A 25720-nucleotide genomic window follows, 5' to 3' on the forward strand; every position below is an offset into this window, starting at 1 on the left:
TGTGCCAGGTGAGAAATTCAGTCCATATAGGTGATTTTATGCAATTTCCAAGAGTGACATTTATAGTGAAAAGGGCTCTTAATTTGACAATGTCAGTATTCACCTAAAATCTCCAGTTTGATACCACTTGAAGGTAATCAAGGATGACTTTTCTATGTTTTATTGATCTCATTAAAAGTTACTCTACTGATGTCATTGTGATTAAAAATGAAGATATGAAATATTTAGTAATATTCTCCACCCATTTGAATGACAGCAAGAAAAATTTACTGTTTTTATAATTTTTATTTACTGTTTTAAAATTTACTGTTTTAAAATTTACTGTTTTTATAATTTTTAAATTTTTCTTTGGCCAGTCTCAAGAGTGATTAGTTGAATTTCCCAGCATAATAATGGGCTGGTAATATGAGAATGGTAGAGGATTAAGTCATATTTTGAGAGACAGTGCCAATCCAAGAATTCAGTATTTACAATGGAAGCATGAATTAATAGGATAAAAATGATGAAGGTAATCTTATTTGACAAAATCTCACATATCATTTTCTCAACAACTCGGAACAAGGGGTGACTTAAGCTGTGAATGAAGATAGATATAGTCATATGATTCTGCATTGAATTCACAGATATTGAAAAGAACATTTGGCTGGGTGCGGTGGCTTGTGCCTGTAATCCCAGCACTTTGGGAGGCCGAGGCAGGTGGATCACATGAGGCCAGGAGTTCAAGCCCAGCCTGGCCAATATGGTGAAACCCGGTCTCTACTAAAAATACAGAATTTTGCCGGGCATGGTGGTGCACATCTGTAATCCCAGCTACTCGAGAGGCTGATGTACGAGAATTGCTTGAACCAGGAGGCAGAGGTTGCAGTAAGCTGAGATTGTGCTACTGCACTCCAGCCTGGGTGACAGAGTGAGACTCCATTTCACACACACACACACACACACACACACACACACACACACACACACACAAAATTAAATATAATTGAACACCTGTAAAAACCTAACATTTAGGGATAATTATGACTGAGTGCAGGGAATCAGTTAGAGGTTCAAAATTATTATGACCATTTACCTCTGCAACGAGGTAAACAGAACAAGGAGCTCCCTTATAAAATGGGAAGCATTATCCAAATATTTTTGGTCTCTAGTAGTCATCGAAAGAAGTGAGGTTCTCAAAATCTGAATGCCTCACAACATCTTTCTGAACAGTTCCTTAGTATATATCTAGCCAGGAGCACAATTGCTGTGATTTCAAATGTGAATAATCAATTCACGTTTGAATGATTATTACCCCAGCAAAACAACATCAGAAGAAAAGTTAAGGGAGTGAATACATTTGAAACGAAAAGTATAGCATGTTGCTAATTTTTGAATCTATATGGTGGGTACATGAAGATTCATCATATTGCCCTGTGTATTTTTTGATTATGTTTGAAATAGTCCATAACAAAAAAATAAATAAAAAGAAGAAATAAATGTAAGTATACAGTAATTTTACCTGATTTTATCGTTACTTAAATGATCCTGGCCTATAAATACCTAGGCATCATATATAAGCAAGTATTTTTATTTCAGTCAATAAACATTCATTGAATACATATCATGGGACTCACTTTATGACATATTGCAAGGAGACCTGTGTCTTTAGAAAAGAAAGTGATGCTCTAGTCTACATCAGACACAAAGAAATAGCTCTTAGCACCTTCCAGTCTCCTACCCTACTTCCCATTGCGGTTACCAAGAGATTTTCAAGGACAGTGAACATATCTCATAATTCAATTCCAACTTAACTATTGATCCGTGAAAAGTTAAGTGTCAACAATTCGGTTGCCCAGGTAGCAATTTCCAGGATAGCAGATAGTTTCTTGTCAGAAAAATGAAAGCCTGGATCTTATAGAATTAACTGACCTCAGAAAAGATCAAGATAGTACAGCAGGATCTTGAGACAGCAGGAATTTCATTCCTGAAATGAAATGTAATTAGTTATTTTTCTACCTCCTTTTGGTTATAAGCAGGAGTCTCTGATTCCATTATTTTTCATGGCAATTTGATAACCTACTTGTTAATAAAATTATATAAATAAATTTTAAAATAGCAAAGAAGTAACCGTTTTACTTTATTTTCATTTCATTAGCATTAAATTGGATGTTTTAATGTTTAGAAATATAACCATACTGTTGTACATTAACTATGCAATTTCAACTTCATTCAGTTTATTTACTGGAAGGAAGCAGATGTTTACAGTTTAGTCAACAGGAGTACCTGCTTTGTAAGAATTAATAGGTTATATTTGATAACCACAAAAGAAGAATTGTTCTCAAATAGTCACTGATGAGTTGGCTAACACTGGTATTTATATATACTTTTTAGTTTCATCCCTTGTATCATTGCACAATCTTAAGTGACTTTGTTTTATGGCTGTTTTGCTCAGAATCAAGGTTTTAACCTAATGCAGGGTTGCAAACTCAAAATCTTTTCAGAGGTCAAGAAGGTAATGTGATGAGTGTGGCAGGCCACCTGAAACATTTTGGAGTGTTGGAAGTTGCAGCAATCCCCTCCATAATCTCATTTCATGCATTCTATTCTAATGCCACTACCTCCTATTTTTCTAGCTCATTTTTTAATATACCTTACCTCTAATAATCTATTGATTCCACCCAGACCTCCTTCTCATTGATCTCACATGTTTTTCACTGTACCTTGTTCTCTTCCCATCTAGCATAGTTCCAATTCAGTGGATCAATCATTATAATCACTCCCATATACACCCTCTTGCTTCTCTTGACCCTTTCTCCCTTCATCTTACTCGCTTGTGGAAACCATAACACTGTTTAAACCTAACTGTCCATCTATACTATGCCTGCATCCTTGCAGCTAAACTTGGCTGAAGGAAAATATATAATAACATTGACTGGTTTCACCTTAAATTCATTGTCAGGGACCTCGAATTGACCTTTAATCTTAAGCTGTGAATGAAGATAGATATAGTCATATGATTCTGCATTGAATTCACAGATATTGAAAAGAACATTTGGCTGGGTGCGGTGGCTTGTGCCTGTAATCCCAGCACTTTGGGAGGCCGAGGCAGGTGGATCACATGAGGCCAGGAGTTCAAGCCCAGCCTGGCCAATATGGTGAAACCCGGTCTCTACTAAAAATACAGAATTTTGCCGGGCATGGTGGTGCACATCTGTAATCCCAGCTACTCGAGAGGCTGATGTACGAGAATTGCTTGAACCAGGAGGCAGAGGTTGCAGTAAGCTGAGATTGTGCTACTGCACTCCAGCCTGGGTGACAGAGTGAGACTCCATTTCACACACACACACACACACACACACACACACACACACACACACACAAAATTAAATATAATTGAACACCTGTAAAAACCTAACATTTAGGGATAATTATGACTGAGTGCAGGGAATCAGTTAGAGGTTCAAAATTATTATGACCATTTACCTCTGCAACGAGGTAAACAGAACAAGGAGCTCCCTTATAAAATGGGAAGCATTATCCAAATATTTTTGGTCTCTAGTAGTCATCGAAAGAAGTGAGGTTCTCAAAATCTGAATGCCTCACAACATCTTTCTGAACAGTTCCTTAGTATATATCTAGCCAGGAGCACAATTGCTGTGATTTCAAATGTGAATAATCAATTCACGTTTGAATGATTATTACCCCAGCAAAACAACATCAGAAGAAAAGTTAAGGGAGTGAATACATTTGAAACGAAAAGTATAGCATGTTGCTAATTTTTGAATCTATATGGTGGGTACATGAAGATTCATCATATTGCCCTGTGTATTTTTTGATTATGTTTGAAATAGTCCATAACAAAAAAATAAATAAAAAGAAGAAATAAATGTAAGTATACAGTAATTTTACCTGATTTTATCGTTACTTAAATGATCCTGGCCTATAAATACCTAGGCATCATATATAAGCAAGTATTTTTATTTCAGTCAATAAACATTCATTGAATACATATCATGGGACTCACTTTATGACATATTGCAAGGAGACCTGTGTCTTTAGAAAAGAAAGTGATGCTCTAGTCTACATCAGACACAAAGAAATAGCTCTTAGCACCTTCCAGTCTCCTACCCTACTTCCCATTGCGGTTACCAAGAGATTTTCAAGGACAGTGAACATATCTCATAATTCAATTCCAACTTAACTATTGATCCGTGAAAAGTTAAGTGTCAACAATTCGGTTGCCCAGGTAGCAATTTCCAGGATAGCAGATAGTTTCTTGTCAGAAAAATGAAAGCCTGGATCTTATAGAATTAACTGACCTCAGAAAAGATCAAGATAGTACAGCAGGATCTTGAGACAGCAGGAATTTCATTCCTGAAATGAAATGTAATTAGTTATTTTTCTACCTCCTTTTGGTTATAAGCAGGAGTCTCTGATTCCATTATTTTTCATGGCAATTTGATAACCTACTTGTTAATAAAATTATATAAATAAATTTTAAAATAGCAAAGAAGTAACCGTTTTACTTTATTTTCATTTCATTAGCATTAAATTGGATGTTTTAATGTTTAGAAATATAACCATACTGTTGTACATTAACTATGCAATTTCAACTTCATTCAGTTTATTTACTGGAAGGAAGCAGATGTTTACAGTTTAGTCAACAGGAGTACCTGCTTTGTAAGAATTAATAGGTTATATTTGATAACCACAAAAGAAGAATTGTTCTCAAATAGTCACTGATGAGTTGGCTAACACTGGTATTTATATATACTTTTTAGTTTCATCCCTTGTATCATTGCACAATCTTAAGTGACTTTGTTTTATGGCTGTTTTTCTCAGAATCAAGGTTTTAACCTAATGCAGGGTTGCAAACTCAAAATCTTTTCAGAGGTCAAGAAGGTAATGTGATGAGTGTGGCAGGCCACCTGAAACATTTTGGAGTGTTGGAAGTTGCAGCAATCCCCTCCATAATCTCATTTCATGCATTCTATTCTAATGCCACTACCTCCTATTTTTCTAGCTCATTTTTTAATATACCTTACCTCTAATAATCTATTGATTCCACCCAGACCTCCTTCTCATTGATCTCACATGTTTTTCACTGTACCTTGTTCTCTTCCCATCTAGCATAGTTCCAATTCAGTGGATCAATCATTATAATCACTCCCATATACACCCTCTTGCTTCTCTTGACCCTTTCTCCCTTCATCTTACTCGCTTGTGGAAACCATAACACTGTTTAAACCTAACTGTCCATCTATACTATGCCTGCATCCTTGCAGCTAAACTTGGCTGAAGGAAAATATATAATAACATTGACTGGTTTCACCTTAAATTCATTGTCAGGGACCTCGAATTGACCTTTAATGCTACCAGGTAGTTTTATTTTATATTAGACCATTCAGTCTCCCATCTGCCTAGATGACTATTTTATATCATCTCCACTCCTCAGGTCTTCAATATCTCCTCCCCCTTGCTTCCAGTTTCACAGAGAAAAAAAAAATGATGTAGTCAGGAAAATCTGCCACTAGATCTGCCCACCTACTGTCATCTGTACCTACATATTCTGCCTTCCAGCCTGTTACCACAGGTGAATTGGCCTTGCTTCTATGTAAGGCAAGTCACTTCATGTGTACACCAGATTCTATCCCTATTTGCTTACCCAAGAACATCACCTGAGCAATTCTCCTCTCTCTCTCTCCCATATCATGAAATTTTCTATTTCTACTGGATCATTTCTTTTTTTTTTTTTTTTGAGATGGAGTCTCGCTCTGCCGCCCAGGCTGGAGTGCAGTGGCCGGATCTCAGCTCACTGCAAGCTCCGCCTCCCGGGTTCACGCCATTCTCCTGCCTCAGCCTCCGGAGTAGCTGGGACTACAGGCGCCCGCCACCTCACCCGGCTAGTTTTTTGTATTTTTTAGTAGAGACGGGGTTTCACTGTGTTAGCCAGGATGGTCTCGATCTCCTGACCTCGTGATCCGCCCGCCTCGGCCTCCCAAAGTGCTGGGATTACAGGCTTGAGCCACCGCGCCCGGCTCTACTGGATCATTTCCATCAGCATATATATAGATCAATATTTATGCCATCTAAAAAAAAATCCTTTCAACTCCACTTCCCTGACAGCCACTATTCCCAGTTTCTTGCTCCCATTTGGAAAAAACTACTTTAAAGAATTATCTGGTAATGATATCATGGTTGTTTACATACGTCCAAACCCTTCAACCTGTACCCATTAAATATGTTCAGTTCTTTGTGTATCAATTATATCTCAATAAAACTATTTATAAAAAAAGAGTTGTCTGCATTCAGTTTTGAGTTCTTCACCACTCATTCTCTAGTAAACCCATTCCAATCAAAATTTTACCTTCACCGCTCTTCCAAACCTGCTCTTATAAAAGTCTCTGATGACCACAACAATGCCAAATCCAATGGGCAGGTCAATTTTCAGTTCTCCTATCGACCTGTAATGTCATGTGGCATAGTTGATCACTCCCTTCTTTTTGATAAAATATTCTTTACTTGACTTCCAGAGAACAGTACTCTCTTGGCTTTCCTCATACTCTATCAGTTACTATTTCATAAGTTCTTTTCCTGGCTCCTCATGTTCTTTCTGACCCCTTAATGTTAGAGGGCACTAGGGATATAGGCCCAATGTTGCCAGTTTCTCTGATGTTTTGAAATCTGAATAATTGTGTGAAATTTCTCAATGTTTAAATTTATGAGACTCTCCTGTCCAAAAAAGCCCATACTCAGATTCAACCATTCAACTCAGTTCTCACACTCTAAACTAATAGGTTCTGACTCCAACATTAACCTAGAGAGTGATGGTATAGTCATCTTAAAGTAGGGCTGCAGCAGGTTTTATCTGTATTGAAGTGAAGCAGGAAAATCAACACTCCAATGGCAAGACAGATTAAAGGAAACCCGCCACTCTCCCTAGAGTACATTTGAGCATTCAGTAGTAGAGTCATATGGTGTCCCTTTATGTGGCAACAGGCTCAATTCCAGCTTAATCCCTTGTGTGGCTATTGGAGTCTCCAAAAAAATGCACCCATCAGTATAGGGGTCCTTATTGCTAGCTACAGTGTACTGAAATAGGTATTCTATCAAGAGGGTTCTATTGCTATAAAGTGGTGCTTCTCCTCCACCTTCCTTCCTGTCAATGATGAAACAACAACTCTTTAAAAGGGCAGAGGACTGAAGATGTGCAATAACTCTAGTCCCAGGCATGAAAAGTAACTTCAGTGAAAATATCCATTCAATGCTTATATGGACTAATATTGTGCCTTTCACTGTGGTGAACCCAAGAGAAAATTATGACACAGCATCTGCCTTTAAGCAGTTACTAAAGGAGGAATTACTAAGAGTTACTGAACTAGCTAGGACTCTTCTACACCTAACACTGTGGTGCAATCTTCTATATCACTATTAATACTACTACTGTGTCCTATTAGGATTATGGTCTCTGGAGCTGAACTGATTGGAGTCAAACCCCAGTTTTATTACTTACAAATTGTGTGACCTTGAGCAATTTATATGACTACTCAGGTTCAACCAGGGGACTCACAGTTTGCAAACTCTGAACTATTGGTTCTGACTCCAGCATTAACCTAGGGAGTAATGGTATATTATGGCTGTGTGACCTGTGCCTTGCTTTTCCTCACATGGAAAATAAAGACCCATTTGGTTATTCAACTTAAAATATTTTGAACACTTGCATTAGGTGTTGAGTAAATGCATTGAAGGAGAGATTAAAGTAATGGAGCTTCCATTCTAGAGTTGGGAAAACATACAAATAACTAATGCAATCACAAGACTACACTGGGTAATCATAATTCTACACTGGTGAGAATGAAGAAGGGTCATGTTAGAGGAGTGACTGACGGAGAGGCCACTTTCAGTTAGGTGGTCAAGAAGGGCTTCACAGAGAAAGTGACATACAAACTGAGACCTGAATGACAAGAAGGAGCCAGTCTTGTGAAAATCTTGGGGCAGAGTATTCCAGTCAAAGTGAATACCATGTGTAAAGGTAATGAAATGGGAACAAGCTTGTTATATTCAAGAAAGCTAAAGAAAGGGCTGGGCGCAGTGGCTCATGCCTGTAATCCCAGCGCTTTGGGAGGCTGAGACAGGCAGATTACCTGAGGTCAGAAGTTCGAGACCAGCCTGGCCAACGTGGTGAAACCCCTGTCTCTACTAAAACTACAAAAATTAGCCGGGCCTGGTGGTGCACACCTGCAATCCCAGCTACTTGGGAAGCTGAGGCAAGAGAATCGCTGGAACCTGGGAGGTGGAGGTTGCAGTGAGTTGAGATTGTGCCACTGTACTCCAGCCTAGGCAACAGAGCGAGGCTCCGTCAAAAAAAAAAAAAAAAAAATGCTAAAGAAGGGCATTTTGGTTGGAGTGTGGTGAGCTGGAGAATAATGCTACTAGATAAGGCTGGAAAAGCAGGCAGAGAACAGAGGACAGATGCTGTTGCATATTCTGGACCAGAATAAAAAGTTAATTTTTAAATTAGTAATCAGAGATAAAATTAGTATTTATTTTTGTTAAACTGGAGAGTAACATGATCCAATTTCCATTTTAAAAATGATTACTTTGGTTGCCTGGTAAGAATGAACTACAAGGGAGACAAGCAAGAAGACCAAGTTGAGAAGCAATTGTATTAGTTGAGGAGAGATGTGATGGTAGCTTGGATTGTGGTGGTAGCTATAAAAATAGGGAGACATGAATGAATCTCAGATATGTATTGAAGGATGAGCTGATAGGACATACTGATGTCCTGGAGGTGAGAAAAAGCTCAGTAAAGGATGACTCCTGTTGCTTTTGACTGAAGCAACTGGGTGAATCATGGTGCTATTAATTGAGAGAGAAGACTTGGAGATGAACAAAGATCATAGTACCTACGTCAGAGAATGCTGATGAGCACTTAGCACCAATACTGACATAGAGTAAGCACTCCATACATTATCTCTTATTTCTACTTTTGCTACCACCGCCACTGCTACTACTAGCTATAATTTTTTAGCTTTTATTATGTGAAAGCATTGTACTAATCCTTAGAATAACTCATGAGGTAGGTCATATTATTGAAGATGATAAAACTGATACTTATAGAAGTAAAGAACTTGCCCAAGGACACATGAGTAGTAAATGATGGAGCTGGGATTTGGACAGGTTTGACTCCAGAGCTCATACACATTATCAGTTTTCTCTACTGTCTTCTCAATTATTATCTATTTTCACTATTTTTTATAGTAATCTGTATTTGTATATTACAATAAATGAGATATGGTTATTTACATTAATTCTTGCCTATAAAATGTTCTGTGGTTCTGTGTGTTTTTAGTTTCATCAGTGAACATTATTGTCTGGTGATGAGGATAGAATTTTATTAATTAAAGATGGATAACAGAGGGCAATGAAATAGAGATTCTAAGTTCATGAAAAATGATGATTAAGTTAAAGCAAGAATTTTCAGAGAACCAGACTTCTTGTTTTACCAAGTTTAAAATCCTTTGTGATCACTTTTCAGTTTACATATACAGAAGTGCTTAAAAGTTGTTTTCCACCAAAGAATAGAGATGAATTTTGAAGCATATATATCCTTAAATGGCTCTTTTTGTCTGTTTACTCTGACTTCAAAACCTGTAATATATAAGACTCATGATGAATCAATTAGAGAAACATATACATCAGTATATGACAAAGTGCTAGAATGAATATAATCAGGTGTCATAAATGTATGGTTATCTTTTCCAAAACCTCATTGCATGACACTACTTCCCTCCATTCACCTTAAAGTTGAAAATGTTCATTTGGGTTGATTCCAAGTCTTTGCTCTTGTGAATAGTGCCGCAATAAACATACGTGTGCATGTGTCTTTATAGCAGCATGATTTATAATCCTTTGGGTATATACCCAGTAATGGGATGGCTGGGTTATATGGTACTTCTAGTTCTAGATCCTTGAGGAATCACCATACTGTTTTCCATAATGGTTGAACTAGTTTACAATCCCACCAACAGTGTAAAAGTGTTCCTATTTCTCCACTTCCTCTCCAGCACCTGTTGTTTCCTGACTTTTTAATGATCGCCATTCTAACTGGTGTGAGATGGTATCTCATTGTGGTTTTAATTTGCATTTCTCTGATGGCCAGTGATGATGAGCATTTTTTCATGTGTCTGTTGGCTGTATGAATGTCTTCTTTTGAGAAATGTCTATTCATATCCTTTGCCCACTTTTTGATGGGGTTGTTTGTTTTTTTCTTGTAAATTTGTTTGAGTTCTTTGTAGGTTCTAGATATTAGCCCTTTGTCTGATTGACAGACTGGATTAAGAAAATGTGGCACATATACACCATGGAATACTATGCAGCCATAAAAAAGGATGAGTTTGTGTCCTTTGTAGGGACATGGATGCAGCTGGAAACCATCATTCTCAGCAAACTATCGCAAGAACAGAAAACCAAATACCGCATGTTCTCACTCATAGATGGGAACTGAACAATGAGATCACTTGGACTCGGGAAGGGGAACATCACACATCAGGGCCTATCATGGGGAGGGGGGAGGGGGGAGGGATTGCACTGGGAGTTATACCTGATGTAAATGACTAGTTGATGGGTGCTGATGAGGTGATGGGTGCAGCACACCAACACGGCACAAGTATACATATGTAACAAACCTGCATGTTATGCACATGTACCCTAGAACTTAAAGTATAATAATAAAAAAAAAGTTGAAAATGTTCACTGTAGAACACAAATGAGATCTCATTCCCTCCTAACTACAGTTTTGTTTTGTTTTTGTTTGTTTTTAATAAAAGTGATGTTTTTCAGCCAATATCCTTTTAGCTCTTAGGTATTTATTATTCATTAAACAAATATTTATTGAGTACCTCCTGTGCAGAGGGTACTAAAAAAAGCAAAAGTGAATGATAGGGCTCCAGACTTATAACAAGTCAAAAGGGGAGTTAGGACATGTATACATATCACAATCAAACAAGCATAACTCCCATGTGACTCATCATTAAATTGTATCCTAGAAAACATAGTCTAGCAACTAAACATATTTTTTAAAGTCTGAGGATAGATTTACTGTAGTCTCTTAAAAAATATTTGATATTTTTTAATATCTTTGAGATAAGCCCATGTGTAACTCGCAGCAACAAAAATCATCTTTTCACATTACTGTCACTCCTAGTATCTCTTGTATATTTCAGCTGCCCAGAAACCTCTCTCATTGCTCCTCTCATTACCTGCTAAAAAACTCTTCCTGGAATGCATCCCCTACAAGTTTCTTCTCTTTTTGCCCTTTCTCATCCTCTAGCACTGTTTTCCTTTCAGGAAGCTATTTTTTTTTTTTGCCCTTTCCAATGTAATTTAATTAAACTAGCAGTGCTCCTTGTAATTCTTCAGCTCTTTCTGCCTATTACTCCTTTTCTGCACAATAAAATCTCAGGAACTAACCTGCCATACCAAGGATCTTGTAAAAGTTGTTGCATTTAAAAAGACTAATGCAGTGAAAAAGAGAATTATGTTTAGAAGGCAAGAAGAAGGGAAAAGCTGCAAACACTAACTTGATGGCTTTTATTCCATCATACATGAGGGAAAGTGATATGTGCTATAGGAAAGATGAAGTAATAGTACAGTAAGTAGGAAAAATAGCTTTTGTCTTATAGAATCGGGCTTATTTGAGATGACTCTTGAGGATCTAAACAGGTGGTGATAGTAGAGGTCTTCCCAGGCAGATAAAACAATGTCCCAGGGCAAGGAGGTAGTAAAACATGGGCCATACACAGGGAAAGACAGGGAGGTAAATTTGGTCAGAACCTGGATTTATTGAGATGTTTTTTTCCTGAGTATGAACCTAACAATACTTGCTTTATGAAGGTTTCAGATGTTTTTGAAACATGGTATTTTAGACATTGACCAATTCTTAGAAAAAAAGCTGAAAGACTCAACTAATGAGCACCTTAACTTGCAGTCAGGTAATAAGGCATGTTTTGCAGATGATGTTTTCACAGAGAAAATGTATATTTAAAGGAGGCAAATTCCCTTCTATGACCTGACCCTCATTAAAGAAAGGCAATGCTGCTGACTAAAGCATTGTTAGTCTTAGCATGTACTCCAACCAGTTTTCTCACAGGTGTTGATAAATTCACATGGAACCATCCCCACTCTCTCACCACAGTGAAGAGTGATTTAGCTTGGTAAGATGGCTCATTAATATTTGTTGGGTATAGTCTGTATCTATAAATATGAGATAGAGAAAAGCTAAGTGAGAGGGGTAATGTATTTTTCCACCTTGGGGCCTTGATCACATTCAAGCAAGACCCAAGCCAATACTAATCTACACACTCGTTTCCAGACCAGATCTCGCTCTTCAACACTAAGGCAATATACACGTACCTGAGTAGAGATATAGTATATACACTTTTAATTTTTTAGTCCTGTTACCCTGATCCCCTGTCAGTGCCTTCCCTTTACTTCCTACAAGGAAAGTGGCTTGACCATGTTTCATATTTACATTATTCTCTTTTACTCTTGAGCAAGAGATCTCTCCTCCTTTTAAGCTCAGTCTAAAGATTGCCACTTAAGCACCATGCACACTGTCCACACACAGAGGAGGCTTTCCATACATGCTGATTATTGACTTACTGGCTGAAACCCTCAGATCAGTAGGGTCTGGAAGTTTTAAATTTGCTCACATGAATCATTTTTTAGTATATTGTTTTACCAATAGAAATAGATGACAGGAAGGCAATTTTGCGAGGTGACAGTCCAAATAATAATATTGAGAATGCTAGTATTTTACAGCAGGGTACAAAGTCACAGAAAATTCTGATTTTTAAGCATTTAGGGAAGTTTCTATATTAGGTAATGTCACTATATACACACTCTGCTCAACTTTTGACTTTGATTCCACATGACATGAAACAAAGATAAAATTTCACTGCTGTTTCTAAATAAAATATAGTTTAATTTTACTTTCCATTATTTTAGAGACAGGTATAGCCAAGTTTGACTTACTGGCACATGGATGGGTGATCAGAAAAAAAGAGGTCAATGAAAGCTTCCGTGGTTTTTGCCTTTCACCACTTTGCTTGTTGTTATCTCAAATGGCAAGCCCAGAGAGGACCATTATAGCTTTTCTAGAGGTAAAACTCACTATTTTTGACCAAGTCATTGGTCCCCATGAAATATCCATCCCCTTCTCTCACCCATCAGAGCTGGGCCTTTCTCCTAGCAGCATTGTTTTTAAAGCTGTCTTCCTCTGTAATTGCCCATCTCACTAAGCATGCTTGCCCAAGGGCTCAAAGGTCAGGTGAGATTGCTTCTGCTGGGTTTGTAGAGGATATTCAGTGATGGAAGTAGAAATAATTTTTATGTATTAAAACCTTTCCTCTGGACTTACAGAGAAAAAAACTTTAATATGCATAACACAGGAAATCATGAAAATGTTAATATCTTTCCATAATCCTACCAAATATAAAACCCAAATCCAAGCAAACTGATTCAATGTTTTGCTGAAAAAAATAGTTATGAAAACAGTTTGTAGGACCAGAGAGATAAGTGTCTGGTCTCCTTCCTGGAATTATTCACCTTCCTTTCTAGTGCCCCCTCCTAGGGTCCCACTGCTCTCCCCTTTGATTTTCTTTCAGTTGGGCCCTATCCCAATCGTGTTTTTTATGCAGCTTGATGATCCTTTCCTCCCTCTCCTCCAGTCTCCACCCCATCCCCGAAGTTATTCCTAAAGGTACCACTGTCCCACCTCCACCCCAATCTTCTGTCCTTACCCTCAGGTGCCTTGTCTAACAGACACAAAGGCAGGAAACTCCTTGGGTTCCTACACAGTGTCTGCTCTCCTTTTCCCTTCTGTTCCAGAGGAAGAAGTGGCCTTTCCAAACCCATCCACCCAGTAAATTAACTTCTTTGTATTGTTTTGTATTTCTGTGAACATTGCATTATTTTACTTTCACAAAACACAAGAATATAAAGAAGTAAAGGCCCTCTATCTCATGCCCCCTACTCTACCTCACTCCACCCTATGCTCTAACGTCCCACTGCCTACCGTCATTTGACCCCTGAGCCTACCCTCCCTAGGTAACTCGTAACGCTTTTGCCCTCTAGTGGACATCTGGCAATATCTGGAGAGATTTTTCGTTGTCACAATTTGGGTGGGGTGGGAAGATGGGCACTACTGGATCCAGTTAGTTGAGGCTAGGGATTTTGCTAAACCTATAATGCACAGGATGGCCCCCAGAAATAAAAAAGCATATGGCCCCAAATGTCAAGAGTGCCAATGTTGGGAAACCCTGCCCTAGAAGGATATAAACAAGCCCAAGAACATTTTTGACAAGTACAAACTCTTTAATAACTAGTTAGGGAACTGGCCCCAAATCCTGAATGACTGTCATAGATTCAACAGGAAACAACCTAATGTCACATCTCACTGCTGCAGAGATGTCCCAGGGCCATGACAGTTTCTTAGTCACTAGGTCCACAGGCCCCAGGTGATGTCCAAGTCTCCTCCATTTGTGTCTCAGTCTGGTTCAGGTCTAACTCCTCTCCATCCTTCCACCTGTGAGCTAAAACATACATGTACCCCTGATCAACACAGCTTACAGTCATCAAAGGGATAGAAGGAGACCAACCTGCCACCCACCTTTTGAACCCACCCACTCTTATCCTCCCCCATCTTACCCCTCCCTCTGAAAGTTGATTTCCCACTGGGATATGTTTCTGTTATGTTTTACATTTCTAAATTCACTAAGAGCTTTGTAGCTAGAGTTCCCTCCTACATTTATCATGGTGGTGGATTGGAAGATAAATTACCTCAGGATGATGGCACCATGCTTTCGCCCATGGTCTAAACCAGGAAACCCTCTGAGTGCTATCAGTTGCTGACTCACCTCCTTGGCAGTGGCAGGAGTTCTCTGTTCAAATCTGACTGTCCCTGGTTCTGCTCACTGGGGATTGAGGAGGATTCTCCTGTCTTGAGGGCTGTAGAGTCATAGCAGTCCTCGCCTGGAGCTGGTGCTGGCATTCTCTGTATGTAGCCCTGAAGTATTCCCTCAGGAGTAGCAAAGCACTGCCATGTCGATTTGAGTCAACCATAAACCTGAGGTTAACCCCAGGCCTGTTTTGATTGTTTATCATGATATAACTCACTCAGAACATGAATGAACTTTCTATCCAGTTCATTCCCAGAGACTCCTGGAATGCAGGAATCTCCACTACTCAGCATACCCTGATGCAACTCCCCAGCTGGTTTGAACATATTATTTGATGGTCTCTTATTTGCAACTGCTCTCCTGGTACCAATTTCTGACATAAAAATAATCTGATGGGCTGGGCGTGGTGGCTCACGCCTGTAATCCCAGCACTTTGGGAGACTGAGGCGGGCGGATCACGAGGTCAGGAGATCGAGACCATCCTGGCTAACACAGTGAAACCCCGTCTTTACTAAAAATACAAAAAAAATTAGCCGGGCGTAGTGGTGGGCGCTTGTAGTCCCAGCTACTCGGGAGGCTGAGGCAGGAGAATGGCGTGAACCCGGGAGACGGAGCTTGCAGTGAGCCGAGATAGCGCCACTGCACTCCAGCCTGGGCGGCAGAGCGAGACTCCGTCTCAATAATAATAATAATAATAATAATCATCATCATCATCATCATCATCTGATGGGGAGGTGCCAAGATGACTGAATAGGAACAGCTCTGGTCTATACCTTCCAGAGAGAACAATGAAGAAGGCAGGTGATTCTGCATTTCTAACTGAGGTACCCAGTTCATCTCAATGGGACTGGTTAGGCAGTGGGTCCAACCCATGGAGGGCGAGCAGAAGCAGGGTGAGGCGTCACTTCACCCAGGAAGTGCAAGAGGCCAGGGATCTCACTCCCCAAGCCAAGGGAAGCTGTGAGGGACAGTGCTACCCAGCTGGGTTACTCCGCTTTTCCCACGGTTTTTGTAATCTGCAGATTAGGAGATTTCCCTTGTGTGCCTACACCACCAGGGCCCTGGGTTTCGAGCACAAATCTGGGCAGCTGTTTGGGCAGACACTGAGCTAGCTGCAGGAGTATTTTTTCAAACCCCAGTGGCACCTGGAACCCAAGCAAGACAGAACCTCTCACTCCCCTGGAAAAGGGGCTGAAGCCAGGAGCCAAGTGGTCTCGCTCAGCAGGTCCCACTCCCATGGAACCCAGCAAGCTAAGAACCACTGGCTTGAGATTCTCACTGCCAGCACAGCAGTCTGAAGTCAACCTGGGATGGTCAAGTTTGGTTGGGGGAGGGGTGTCTGCCATTACTGAGGCATTAGTAGGCAGTTTTCTCCTGACAGTGCTAAAGAGGCTGGAATGTATGGACTGGGCTAATTCACCACAGTGTGGCAAAGCGGCTGTGGACAGGTTGCTCCTCTAGATTCCTCCTCACTGGGCAGGGCATCTCTGAAGGAAAAGTAAAAGCCCCTGTCAGGGACTTGCAGATAAAACCCCCATCTCCCTGGGACAGAGCACCTGGAGGAAAGGGTGGCTGTGAGTGCAGCTTCAGCAGACTTAATCGTTCCTGCCTGCTGGATCTGAAGAGAGCAAATGATCCTGACAAGAGGGACTCTCCCAGCACAGCACACTAGCTCTGCTAAGGAACAGACTGCCTCTTCAAGTGAGTCCTGGACCCCCATGCCTTCTGACTGGGAGAAACCTCCTAACAAGGGTTGACAGACAGGTCATACAGGAGAGCTCCAGCTGGCATCAGGCTGGTACCCTTCTGGGATGAAGCCTCCAGAGGAAGGAGCAGGCAGCAATTTTTGCTGTTCTGCAGCCTCCACTGGTGATACCCAGGTGAAAAGGGTCTGGAGTGGACCTCCAGCAAACTGCAGCAGACCTACAGAAGAGGGACCTGACTGTTAGAAGAAAAACAAACGAACAGAAACCAACAACATCAACATCAGCATCAAGGAGCCCCACACAAACGCCCCATCCAAAGGTTATCAACCCCCAAAATTAAACATGGATAAATCCATGGAGATGAGGAAAAATCAGCGCAAAAATGCTGAAAATTCCAAAAGCCAGAATGCCTCTTCTCAAAGTGATTGCAACTCCTCTCCAGCAAGGGCTCGAAACTGGATGGACAATGAGATTGACAAATTGACAGAAGTAGGGTTCACAAGGTGGGTAATAACAAACTCCTCTGAGCAAAAGGAGCATGTTCTAACCCAATGCAAAGAAGCTAAGAACCTGATAAATGTTACAGAAACTGCTAACTAGAATAACCAGTTTAGAGAGGAACATAAATGACCTGATGGAGCTGAAAAACACAGCACAAGAACTTTGTGAAGCATACACAAGTATCAATAGCCAAATTGATCAAGCAGAGGAAAGGATATGAGAGATTGAAGATCAACTTACTGAAATAAGGCATGGAGACAAGATTAGAGAAAAAAGAATGAAAAGGAACTAACAAAGCCTCCAACAAATATGGGACTATGTGAAAAGACCAAACTTACGATTGAGATTGATTGGTGTATCTGAAAGTGACCAGGAGAATGGAACCAAGTTGGAAAACACACTTCAGGACATTATCCAGGAGAACCTCCCCAACCTAGCAAGACAGGCCAACATTCAAATTCAGGAAATACAGAGAACACCACTAAGATGCTCTTCGAGAAGAGCAACCACAAGACACATAATTTTCAGATTCTCCAAGGATGAAACGGAAAAAAATGGTAAGGGCAGCCAGAGAAAAAGGTCAGGTTACTTACAAAGGAAAGCCCATCAGACTAACAGCAGATCTCTTTGCAGAAACCCTACAAGCCAGAAGAGAGTGAGGGCCAATATTCAACATTCTTAAAGAAAATAATTTTCAACCCAGAATTTCATATCCAGCCAAGTTAAGATTCATAAGCGAAGGAGAAATAAAATCCTTTATAGACAAGCAAGTGCTGAGGGATTTTGTCAACACCAGGCCCTGCCTTGCAAGAGATCCTGAAGGAAGTACTAAATATGGAAAGGAAAAACTGGTATCAGCCACTGCAAAAACACACCAAAATATAAAGACCAATGACACTACGAAGAAACTGCACCAACTGATGTGCAAAATAACCAGACAACATCATCATGACAGGATCAAATTCGCACATAACAATACTAAACTTAAATGTAAACGGGCTAAATGCCCCAATTAAAAGACATAGACTGGCAAACTAGATAGAGTCAAGACCCATCAGTATGCTGTATTCAGGAGACCCATCTCATGTGCATAAGACACACATAGGCTCAAAATAAAGGGATGGAGGAATATTTACCAAGCAAATGGAAAACAAAAAGAAGCAAGGGTTGCCATCCTAGTCTCTGATAAAATAGAGTTTAAACTAACAAAGATAAAAGAAAGACAAAGAAGGGCATTACACAATGGTAAAGGGATCAATGCAACAAGAAGAGCTAACTATCCTAAATATATATGCACCCAATACAGGAGCACACAGATTTATGAAACAAGTTCTTAAAGACCTACAAAGAGACTTAGACTTCCACACAGTAATAGTGGGAGACATTAACACCCCACTGTCAATATTAGACAGATCAGTAAGACAGAAAATTAACCAAGATATTCAGGAATTGAACTCAGCTCTGAACCAAGTGGACCTAATAGACATCTACAGAACTGTCCACCCCAAATGAGCAGAATATACATTCTTCTCAGTGCCACATAGCACCTATTTTAAAGCTGACCACATAATTAGTAGTAAAACACTCCTTAGCAAATGCAAAAGAATGGAAATCATAACAGTCTCTTGGACCACAGTGCAATCAAATTAGAACTCAGCGTTAAGAAACTCACTCAAAACCGCACAACTACATGGAAATTGAACAACCTGCTCCTGAATGACTACTGGGTAAATAACGAAATTAAGGCAGAAATGAAGAAGTTCTTTGAAACCAATGAGAACAAAGATGCAATGTACCAGAATCTCTGGGACACAGCTGAAACATTGTTAAGAGGGAAATTTGTAGCACTAAATACTCACAACAGAAAGCTGGAAAGATCTCAGATTGACACACTAACATCACAATTAAAAGAACTAGAGAAGCAAGAGCAAACAAATTCAAAAGCTAGCAGAAGACAAGAATAACTAAGATCAGAGCAGAACTGAAGGAGATAGAGACACGAAAAACCCTTCAAAAAATCAATGAATCCAGGCGCTGGTTTTTTGAAAAGATTAACAAAACAGATGGACCACTAGCTGGACTAATAAAGAAGAAAAGAGAAGAATCAAGAAGACATAATAAAAAATGATAAAGGGGATATTACCACTGAAACCACAGAAATGCAAACTACCATCAGAGAATACTATAAACACCTCTACACAAACTAGAAAATCTAGAAGAAATGGATAAATTCCTGGACACTTACAGTCTCCCAAGACTAAACCAGGAAGAAGTCAAATCCCTAAATAGACCAATAACAAGTTCTGAAATTGAGGCAGTAATTAATAGTCTACCAACCAAAAAAAGCCTAGGACCAGGTGGATTCACACCTAATTCTACCAGAGGTACAAAGAGGAGCTGGTACCATTTCTTCTGCAACTATTCCAATGAATAGAAAAAGAGGGAATCCCCCCTAACTCATTTTGTGAGGCCAGCATCATCCTGATACCAAAACCTGGCAGAGACACAACAAAAAGAGAAAATTTCAGGCCAATATCCCTGAAGAACATCGATGTGAAAATCCTCAACAAAATACTGGCAAACCAAATCCAGCAGCACATCAAAAAGCTTATGAACCACGATCAAGTCGGCTTTATCCCTGGGATGCAAGCCTGGTTCAACATATGCAAATCAATAAATGTAATCCATCACATAAACAGAACTAATGACAAAAACCACATAATTATCTTAATATATGCAGAAGAGGCCTTCAATAAAATTCAACACCCCTTCATGATAAAAACTCTCAATAAACTAAGTGGTGATGGAACATATCTCAAAATAGTAAGAGCTATTTATGACAAACCCATAACCAATATCATACTGAATGGGCAAAAGCTGGAAGCATTCCCTTTGAAAACTCGCATAAGACAAGGATGCCCTTTCACCACTCCTATTCAACATAGTGTTGGAAGTTGTGGCCAGGACAATCAGGCAAGAGAAAGAAATAAAGGGCATTCTAATAGAAAGAGAGGAAGTCAAATTGTCTCTGCAGACGACATGAATGTACATTTAGAAAACCTCATCGTCTCAGCTCCAAAACCCCTTAAGCTGATAAGCAACTTCAGCAAAGTCTCAGGATACAAAACAACGTGGAAAAATCACAAGCATTCCTATATACCAACAATAGTCAAGCAGAGAGCCAAATCATGAGTGAAATCCCATTCACAATTACTACAAAGAGAATAAAATACCTAGGAATACAACGTACAAGGGGCATCTTCAAGGAGATCTACAAACCACTGCTCAAGAAAATAAGAGAGTACACAAATGGAAAAACATTCTGTGCTCATGGATAGGAAGAATTAATATCATGAAAGTGGCCATACTGCCCAAAGTAATTTATAGATTCAGTGCTATTCCCATCAAGCTACCAGTTACTTTCTTCACTGAATTAGAAAAAAAAAAAACTACCTTAAATTTCATATGGAACCAAAAAAAGAGGGTGTATAGCCAAGACAATCCTAAACAAAAAGAACAAAACTGGAGGCATCACACTACCTGAGTTCAAACTATGCTACAAGGCTACAGTAACAAAAACAGCATGGTACTGCTACCAAAACAGATATATAGACCAGTAGAATGGAACAGAGACCTCAGAAATAACAGCACACATCTACAACCATCTGATCTTTGACAAACCTCACAAAAACAAGCAATGGAGAAAGAATTTCCTATTTAATAAATGGTGCTGGGAAAACTGGATAGCCATATGCACAAAGCTGAAACTAGTTCCCTTCCTTACACCTTATACAAAAATTAACTCAAGATAGATTGAAGACTTAAATGTAAAACCTAAAACCATAAAAAACCCTAGAAGAAAACCTAGGCAATACCATTCAGGACATAGGCATGGGCAAAGACTTCATGACTATAAACACCAAAAGCAATTGCAACAAAAGCCAAAACTGACAAATGGGATCTAATCAAACTAAAGAGCTTCTGTACAGCGAAGAAAGTATCATCTGAGAGAACAGGCAACCTACAGAATAGGAGAAAATTTTTGCAAGCTACCCATTTGACAAAGGTCTAATATAGAATCTATAAGGAACTTAAACAAATTTACATAGAAAAAAACCCATCAGTAAGTGAGCAAAAGATATGAACAGACACTTCTCAAGAGAAGACATTTATGTAACCAACAAACATATGAAAAAAAGCTCATCATCACTGGTCATTAGAGAAATGCAAATCAAAACCACAATGAAATACCATCTCATGCCAGTTAGAATGGCTATTATTAAAAAGTCAGGAAACAACAGATGCTGGAGAGGATGTGGAGAAATAGGAACATTTTTACTCTGTTGGTGGGAGTGTAAATTAGTTCAACCATTGTGGAAGACAGTGTGGCAATTCCTCAAGGATCTAGAACCAGAAATACCATTTGACCTAGCAATCCCATTACTGCATGTATACCCAAAGGATTATAAATCATTCTACTATAAAGACACATGCACACATATGTTTACTGCAGCACTATTTACAATAGCAAAGACTTGGAACCAACCCAAATGCCCATCAATGATACACTGGATAAAGAAAATGTGGCACATATACACCATGGAGTACTATGCAGTCATAAAAAGAATGAGTTTATATTCTTTGCAGGGACATAGATGAAGCTGGAAGCCATCATTCTCAGCAAACTAACAAAGGAACAGAAAAACAAACACCGCATATTCTCACTCATAAGTGTGAGCTGAAAAATGAAAACACATGGACACAGGGAGGAGGGCATCACACACTGGGGCCTGTCAGGGGATGGGGTGTGAGGAGAGGGAGAGCATTAGGACAAATACCTAACACATGCAGAGCTTAAAACCTAGATGACGGGTTGGTAAGTGCAGCAAACCACCATGGCACATGTATACCTATGTAACAAACCTGCACGTTCTGCACATGTATCCCAGAACTTAAAGTTAAAAAAAAATCTGTTTGTCCACCCACTCAAGTTAACTAAAGAAAAGAGGATCTGTATAAAGGGGATTTTCATGTAGCACAACTGTAGGAAGTGAAAAGTGGTTGTGCTGCTGCTGTCTCCATCTCTCTGGAGTCACAGGATGATTCCTCTGTGCCTGTCTGCTCCCTAGAACCACGTACCGGTGACTCCCAAAGACACTTGCCTCTGGAAAGCACCCAGTTCTATTCCCCCACAGCCAGGGTCAGGCCTCTGCAGTGGCCTCAGCATCCATGGCTCTGGTCCTGGCCCCAACTCCAAGTGACCCACTGCTTCATTGCCCAACATCATGGAATCGGCCTCTCTGTTCGATTCAGTGTCTAGCATGAAAATCCATTTGGTTCTGGATGGGTCAAATATCCACTCCTGCTCCAATCATCTAAGGCCTAGATGCGAGTAGAGGGTGGGGTGTTATATACATGGTTGCCTCTTTTACCAGGCACTAGGGCAAGGAGAGAGAGAGAGAGAGCGAGAGAGACAGACAGACAGACACACACATACACACAAATAAAAGCTGCAGCACTTCCAGGGTATTGAGTGCTAATGCTCTGGAATACAAAGGAGGTCACCAAAACATGTCAGTCTCTCTGTGTCTCTCTCGCCCCACCCCAATCTATACCTCCCCTGCCCACCACTCCACTTCTACACCTCTTTCACAACCCCTACTTTCCTCCCCCTCCTCCAGTCAACACCCCTATCACTGAAGTTGTTCCTAAAGGTACCACTGTCTCACCTCCTTCCCCCACTCTTCCCAGCCTTCTTCCCCTACCACCCTGGCCCTTGCCACCTCAAGCCTTCCCTCTGAAAATTAATTCGCCATTGAGATATGCATGCTTCAGTTCTATTTTGCATTTCTGCGCTCAATGAGGTTTTTGCAGCCAGATTCCCCTCCCACAGTCGAAGCAAGTATCCCTCCGTGAAAAATTCACAGCGTTACACCAAGGGCAGTCCCAGTCCCCTGGCCTGCGATATACTGGAGGTCTTCTTTGCTGATGAGGTTCGGAGTATCTCCTGTCTCTTGGGTGCTCTTGAGGGTCTACTCTTTGGGGCCCCCCATCAGACCACAGGCTAGTATCAAAGGCCCCCCAGTCGGAAGGCAGCTGAGTCGGAACTGGTGCTGTGACTGTTGCTTGTGGAGGGGATATAGTGGGTATGCCTGAGAAGGAGGAAAAAGGGCTTGAGTATGAGTATGTGAATGAGGCAGGGAGCTGGACAGGAAGAGGTTCTGGTGAGGCTCTGGACCAGGGGTTCATGGTTCCAGAGAAATAAGACGTGGCTGTTTCTACCGACCTGAGATCTTCCTCCTTCTGCCCCCAATAGGTGTAATTTTCCTGATCAACATCTCCGAGGAGCTGCAGGAGGATTCTCTCCAGCTCCTCTGTGGGCTCCATGGAGGCAGCCCCGGCCTCCACGTGGGGGAACTCTGCCTCCGTGGGGGCAGCCCCAGCCTCCACGGGGGGAGCCTCGGCCTCCACGGAAGCAGCCATGGCCTCCACCGGGGGAGACCCAGCCTCCATGGGGGGAGCCATGGCCTCCACAGGGGCAGCGACAGCCTCCACATCCCTCTGCTCTTCTTCTGCTCCTTTTCCTCCAGCAGCACCAGTAGCAGCCACCGCTGCCTCTTCTTCCTCCTCACCTGCTCCTTCTGTGCAAACCCCTCCGGCAGTGGCCAGGCCTGGCCCCCCTGCCCCCTGCTCCCACTCATGGGGAGACGCCAGCTCCTGGAGAGAAGTGGGCAGGGCTGAGGTGTGTTCTGGGGGCAAGGCGGGAGCACTGAGCAGGGTAGGACAGAGCTACCAGGTGGGAAGGGCGGGGCAAGGCGAAGCCATGGAGCAGGGTGGAGAGGGGTGGAAATGGGGCGGGGCAGTGGTACTGGGCAGGGACCAGTTGAGGGATCTTACTGCATGGAGGAGCTTCCAACTCACCTTGTCTCGCTCTTTCTGCACCTCCATGAAGCTGGTCTGGGACATTCTTAGCCGGGAGGCCGCCTCCTTGCGTTCTGTCTCCTGCTGTGCCTTGAGCTCCTTCAGGTCTGACGCCAAGGCCTGTGCAGCTGATTTGTGCAGTTTGGCGAAGCCGTGCAGCCACCGCACCCTGTGCCTCTGTAGCTGTGCCTGCCTGCGGGCAAAGCGCACGCCCAAGGCCAGGCTGCCCCAGGTGCAGGCCTCTTTGACCTCACTGGGCACCTCGCTGTCCTCCAGGATGGCCCTCAGCTTGTCTTCCACCTCCTCCCAGGATAAGGATATATTCTCAAGATAGAACTCGGGGCCTTTTGTGTGCCTGGCCATTTTCTCGTTGATGAAGGCCACCACGTTGCTGTGCCGGAACCCACTACTGGGGTCCTCAGGTCTCAAGGCCATGATCGCCTAGGGGTTTAACGGTTTCACTAGCCCAGTGTGGATAGAGCAGCCAGTAGGTTCCTTTCCTCCCCCTTAGCCCCTCCCCTCATCCGTCTTCTCCCACCCTCTTGCCCCCGCCCTCCCGGCTCTGACAAGAGCATCCTAATGACCGTCTAACAGGCTTGTCCTACTCTAGGACTACTCTCACCAGGCCTCACCTCTTCAGCCAGAGCCAGAGGAAGTACAGGCCAACCCCGCTGTCTTAACACGCCCGAAGAGAGAGGAGGATCTCTCTCTCTCCTAAGGCTCCGGGGAAAGGAAGACTCAGAGCCAGCGTTGGCTTTTACTCTGGGACTGTTCCAATTTTCAGAGACACCAGGGGTGGAAGGGAGTGAGTGAGGAAGGCCCCTGCCACTCCATTGGGATGTAAGGGAACCTGCCACATGGTTGGGAGCCCTTAAAGGTCGGAAGAAACAGGAGTGGTCAGAAAAGACTTAGAACCAAGAAAAGTAAGCCCTTATAATCAAGGCAAAAAAGTCCCACTTCTCCCTCCCTCTCCACAATGGTTTGTCCCACGCCAACGGCTAGTAGGGACCGTCCTCGAGGTTGAAGGGGAATAATAGGTGTGTTCTAGAACATGAAAAAGCCCCCCAACCCATGAAAATTCTGTAGCTCCTTTTCCAGACTCCTAAATCCTAGTAAACAGGTTAGTGACCTTTTTCTGAAACGGGCAAGATAGCAGAAATTTGAGGCTTTGTGGGCAAAAGATTATCCCAACTACTTGTAGCACAAAAGCAGCCATAAATAATACCTGAAGAAATGACCATGGCCATGTTCTAGTAAAAGTTCATATATAAAACCAGGCAGTTGGCATGATTTGGCCTGTAGGTGTCAAACTCCCAACCTAGATTCGCATTTCATACATGTCCTACAGACACACACAATCAAAATGTTCATGATATAACTCCCCCTTTTCCCTGTTAAAAGAGAAACATTAGACAAAGTTAACAGTTTGTTTAAACACACAAAAAAACCAAAAACAAAAACAAAAAACGAGTCATGAATTTGTCAGTACTCAGAACCAGAAGAGTTTCAGAGAGCTATTCCCAGCAGCATGAGAAGTGAGTTTTTATAGGCTAAATTTGGACACAAAGGAGAAAAATCACCTGATTGGTTACAGCCAGGCATTTGCCTTATTTGGACATGGTCTCATCACTTGACTGCCTGTAATTAGCTGGA

At 41.4% G+C, this 25720-nt stretch overlaps 2 protein-coding genes across 2 annotated transcripts in view; one reads left to right on the plus strand and one right to left on the minus strand.

The window, feature by feature from the left end:
- The window catches only part of IL1RAPL2 (interleukin 1 receptor accessory protein-like 2), a 1250305-nt gene that overhangs the window by 647993 nt on the left and 576592 nt on the right, over positions 1-25720 (plus strand). The gene's annotated exons all lie outside the window — the stretch shown is intronic.
- TEX13A (testis expressed 13A) lies at positions 22968-24792 on the minus strand. Its single transcript, XM_011968258.1, has 4 exons — positions 24700-24792; positions 24068-24508; positions 23669-23863; positions 22968-23605 (listed from the first exon to the last, which is right to left on the minus strand). Exons 2-4 carry the CDS (start codon positions 24500-24502, stop codon positions 23003-23005), a joined length of 1233 nt encoding a protein of 410 aa, XP_011823648.1. The 5' UTR covers positions 24503-24508; positions 24700-24792; the 3' UTR covers positions 22968-23002.

This window comes from Mandrillus leucophaeus, unplaced genomic scaffold (assembly GCF_000951045.1).
Source record: "Mandrillus leucophaeus isolate KB7577 unplaced genomic scaffold, Mleu.le_1.0 Scaffold834, whole genome shotgun sequence".
NCBI classification, from domain to species: domain Eukaryota; kingdom Metazoa; phylum Chordata; class Mammalia; order Primates; family Cercopithecidae; genus Mandrillus; species Mandrillus leucophaeus.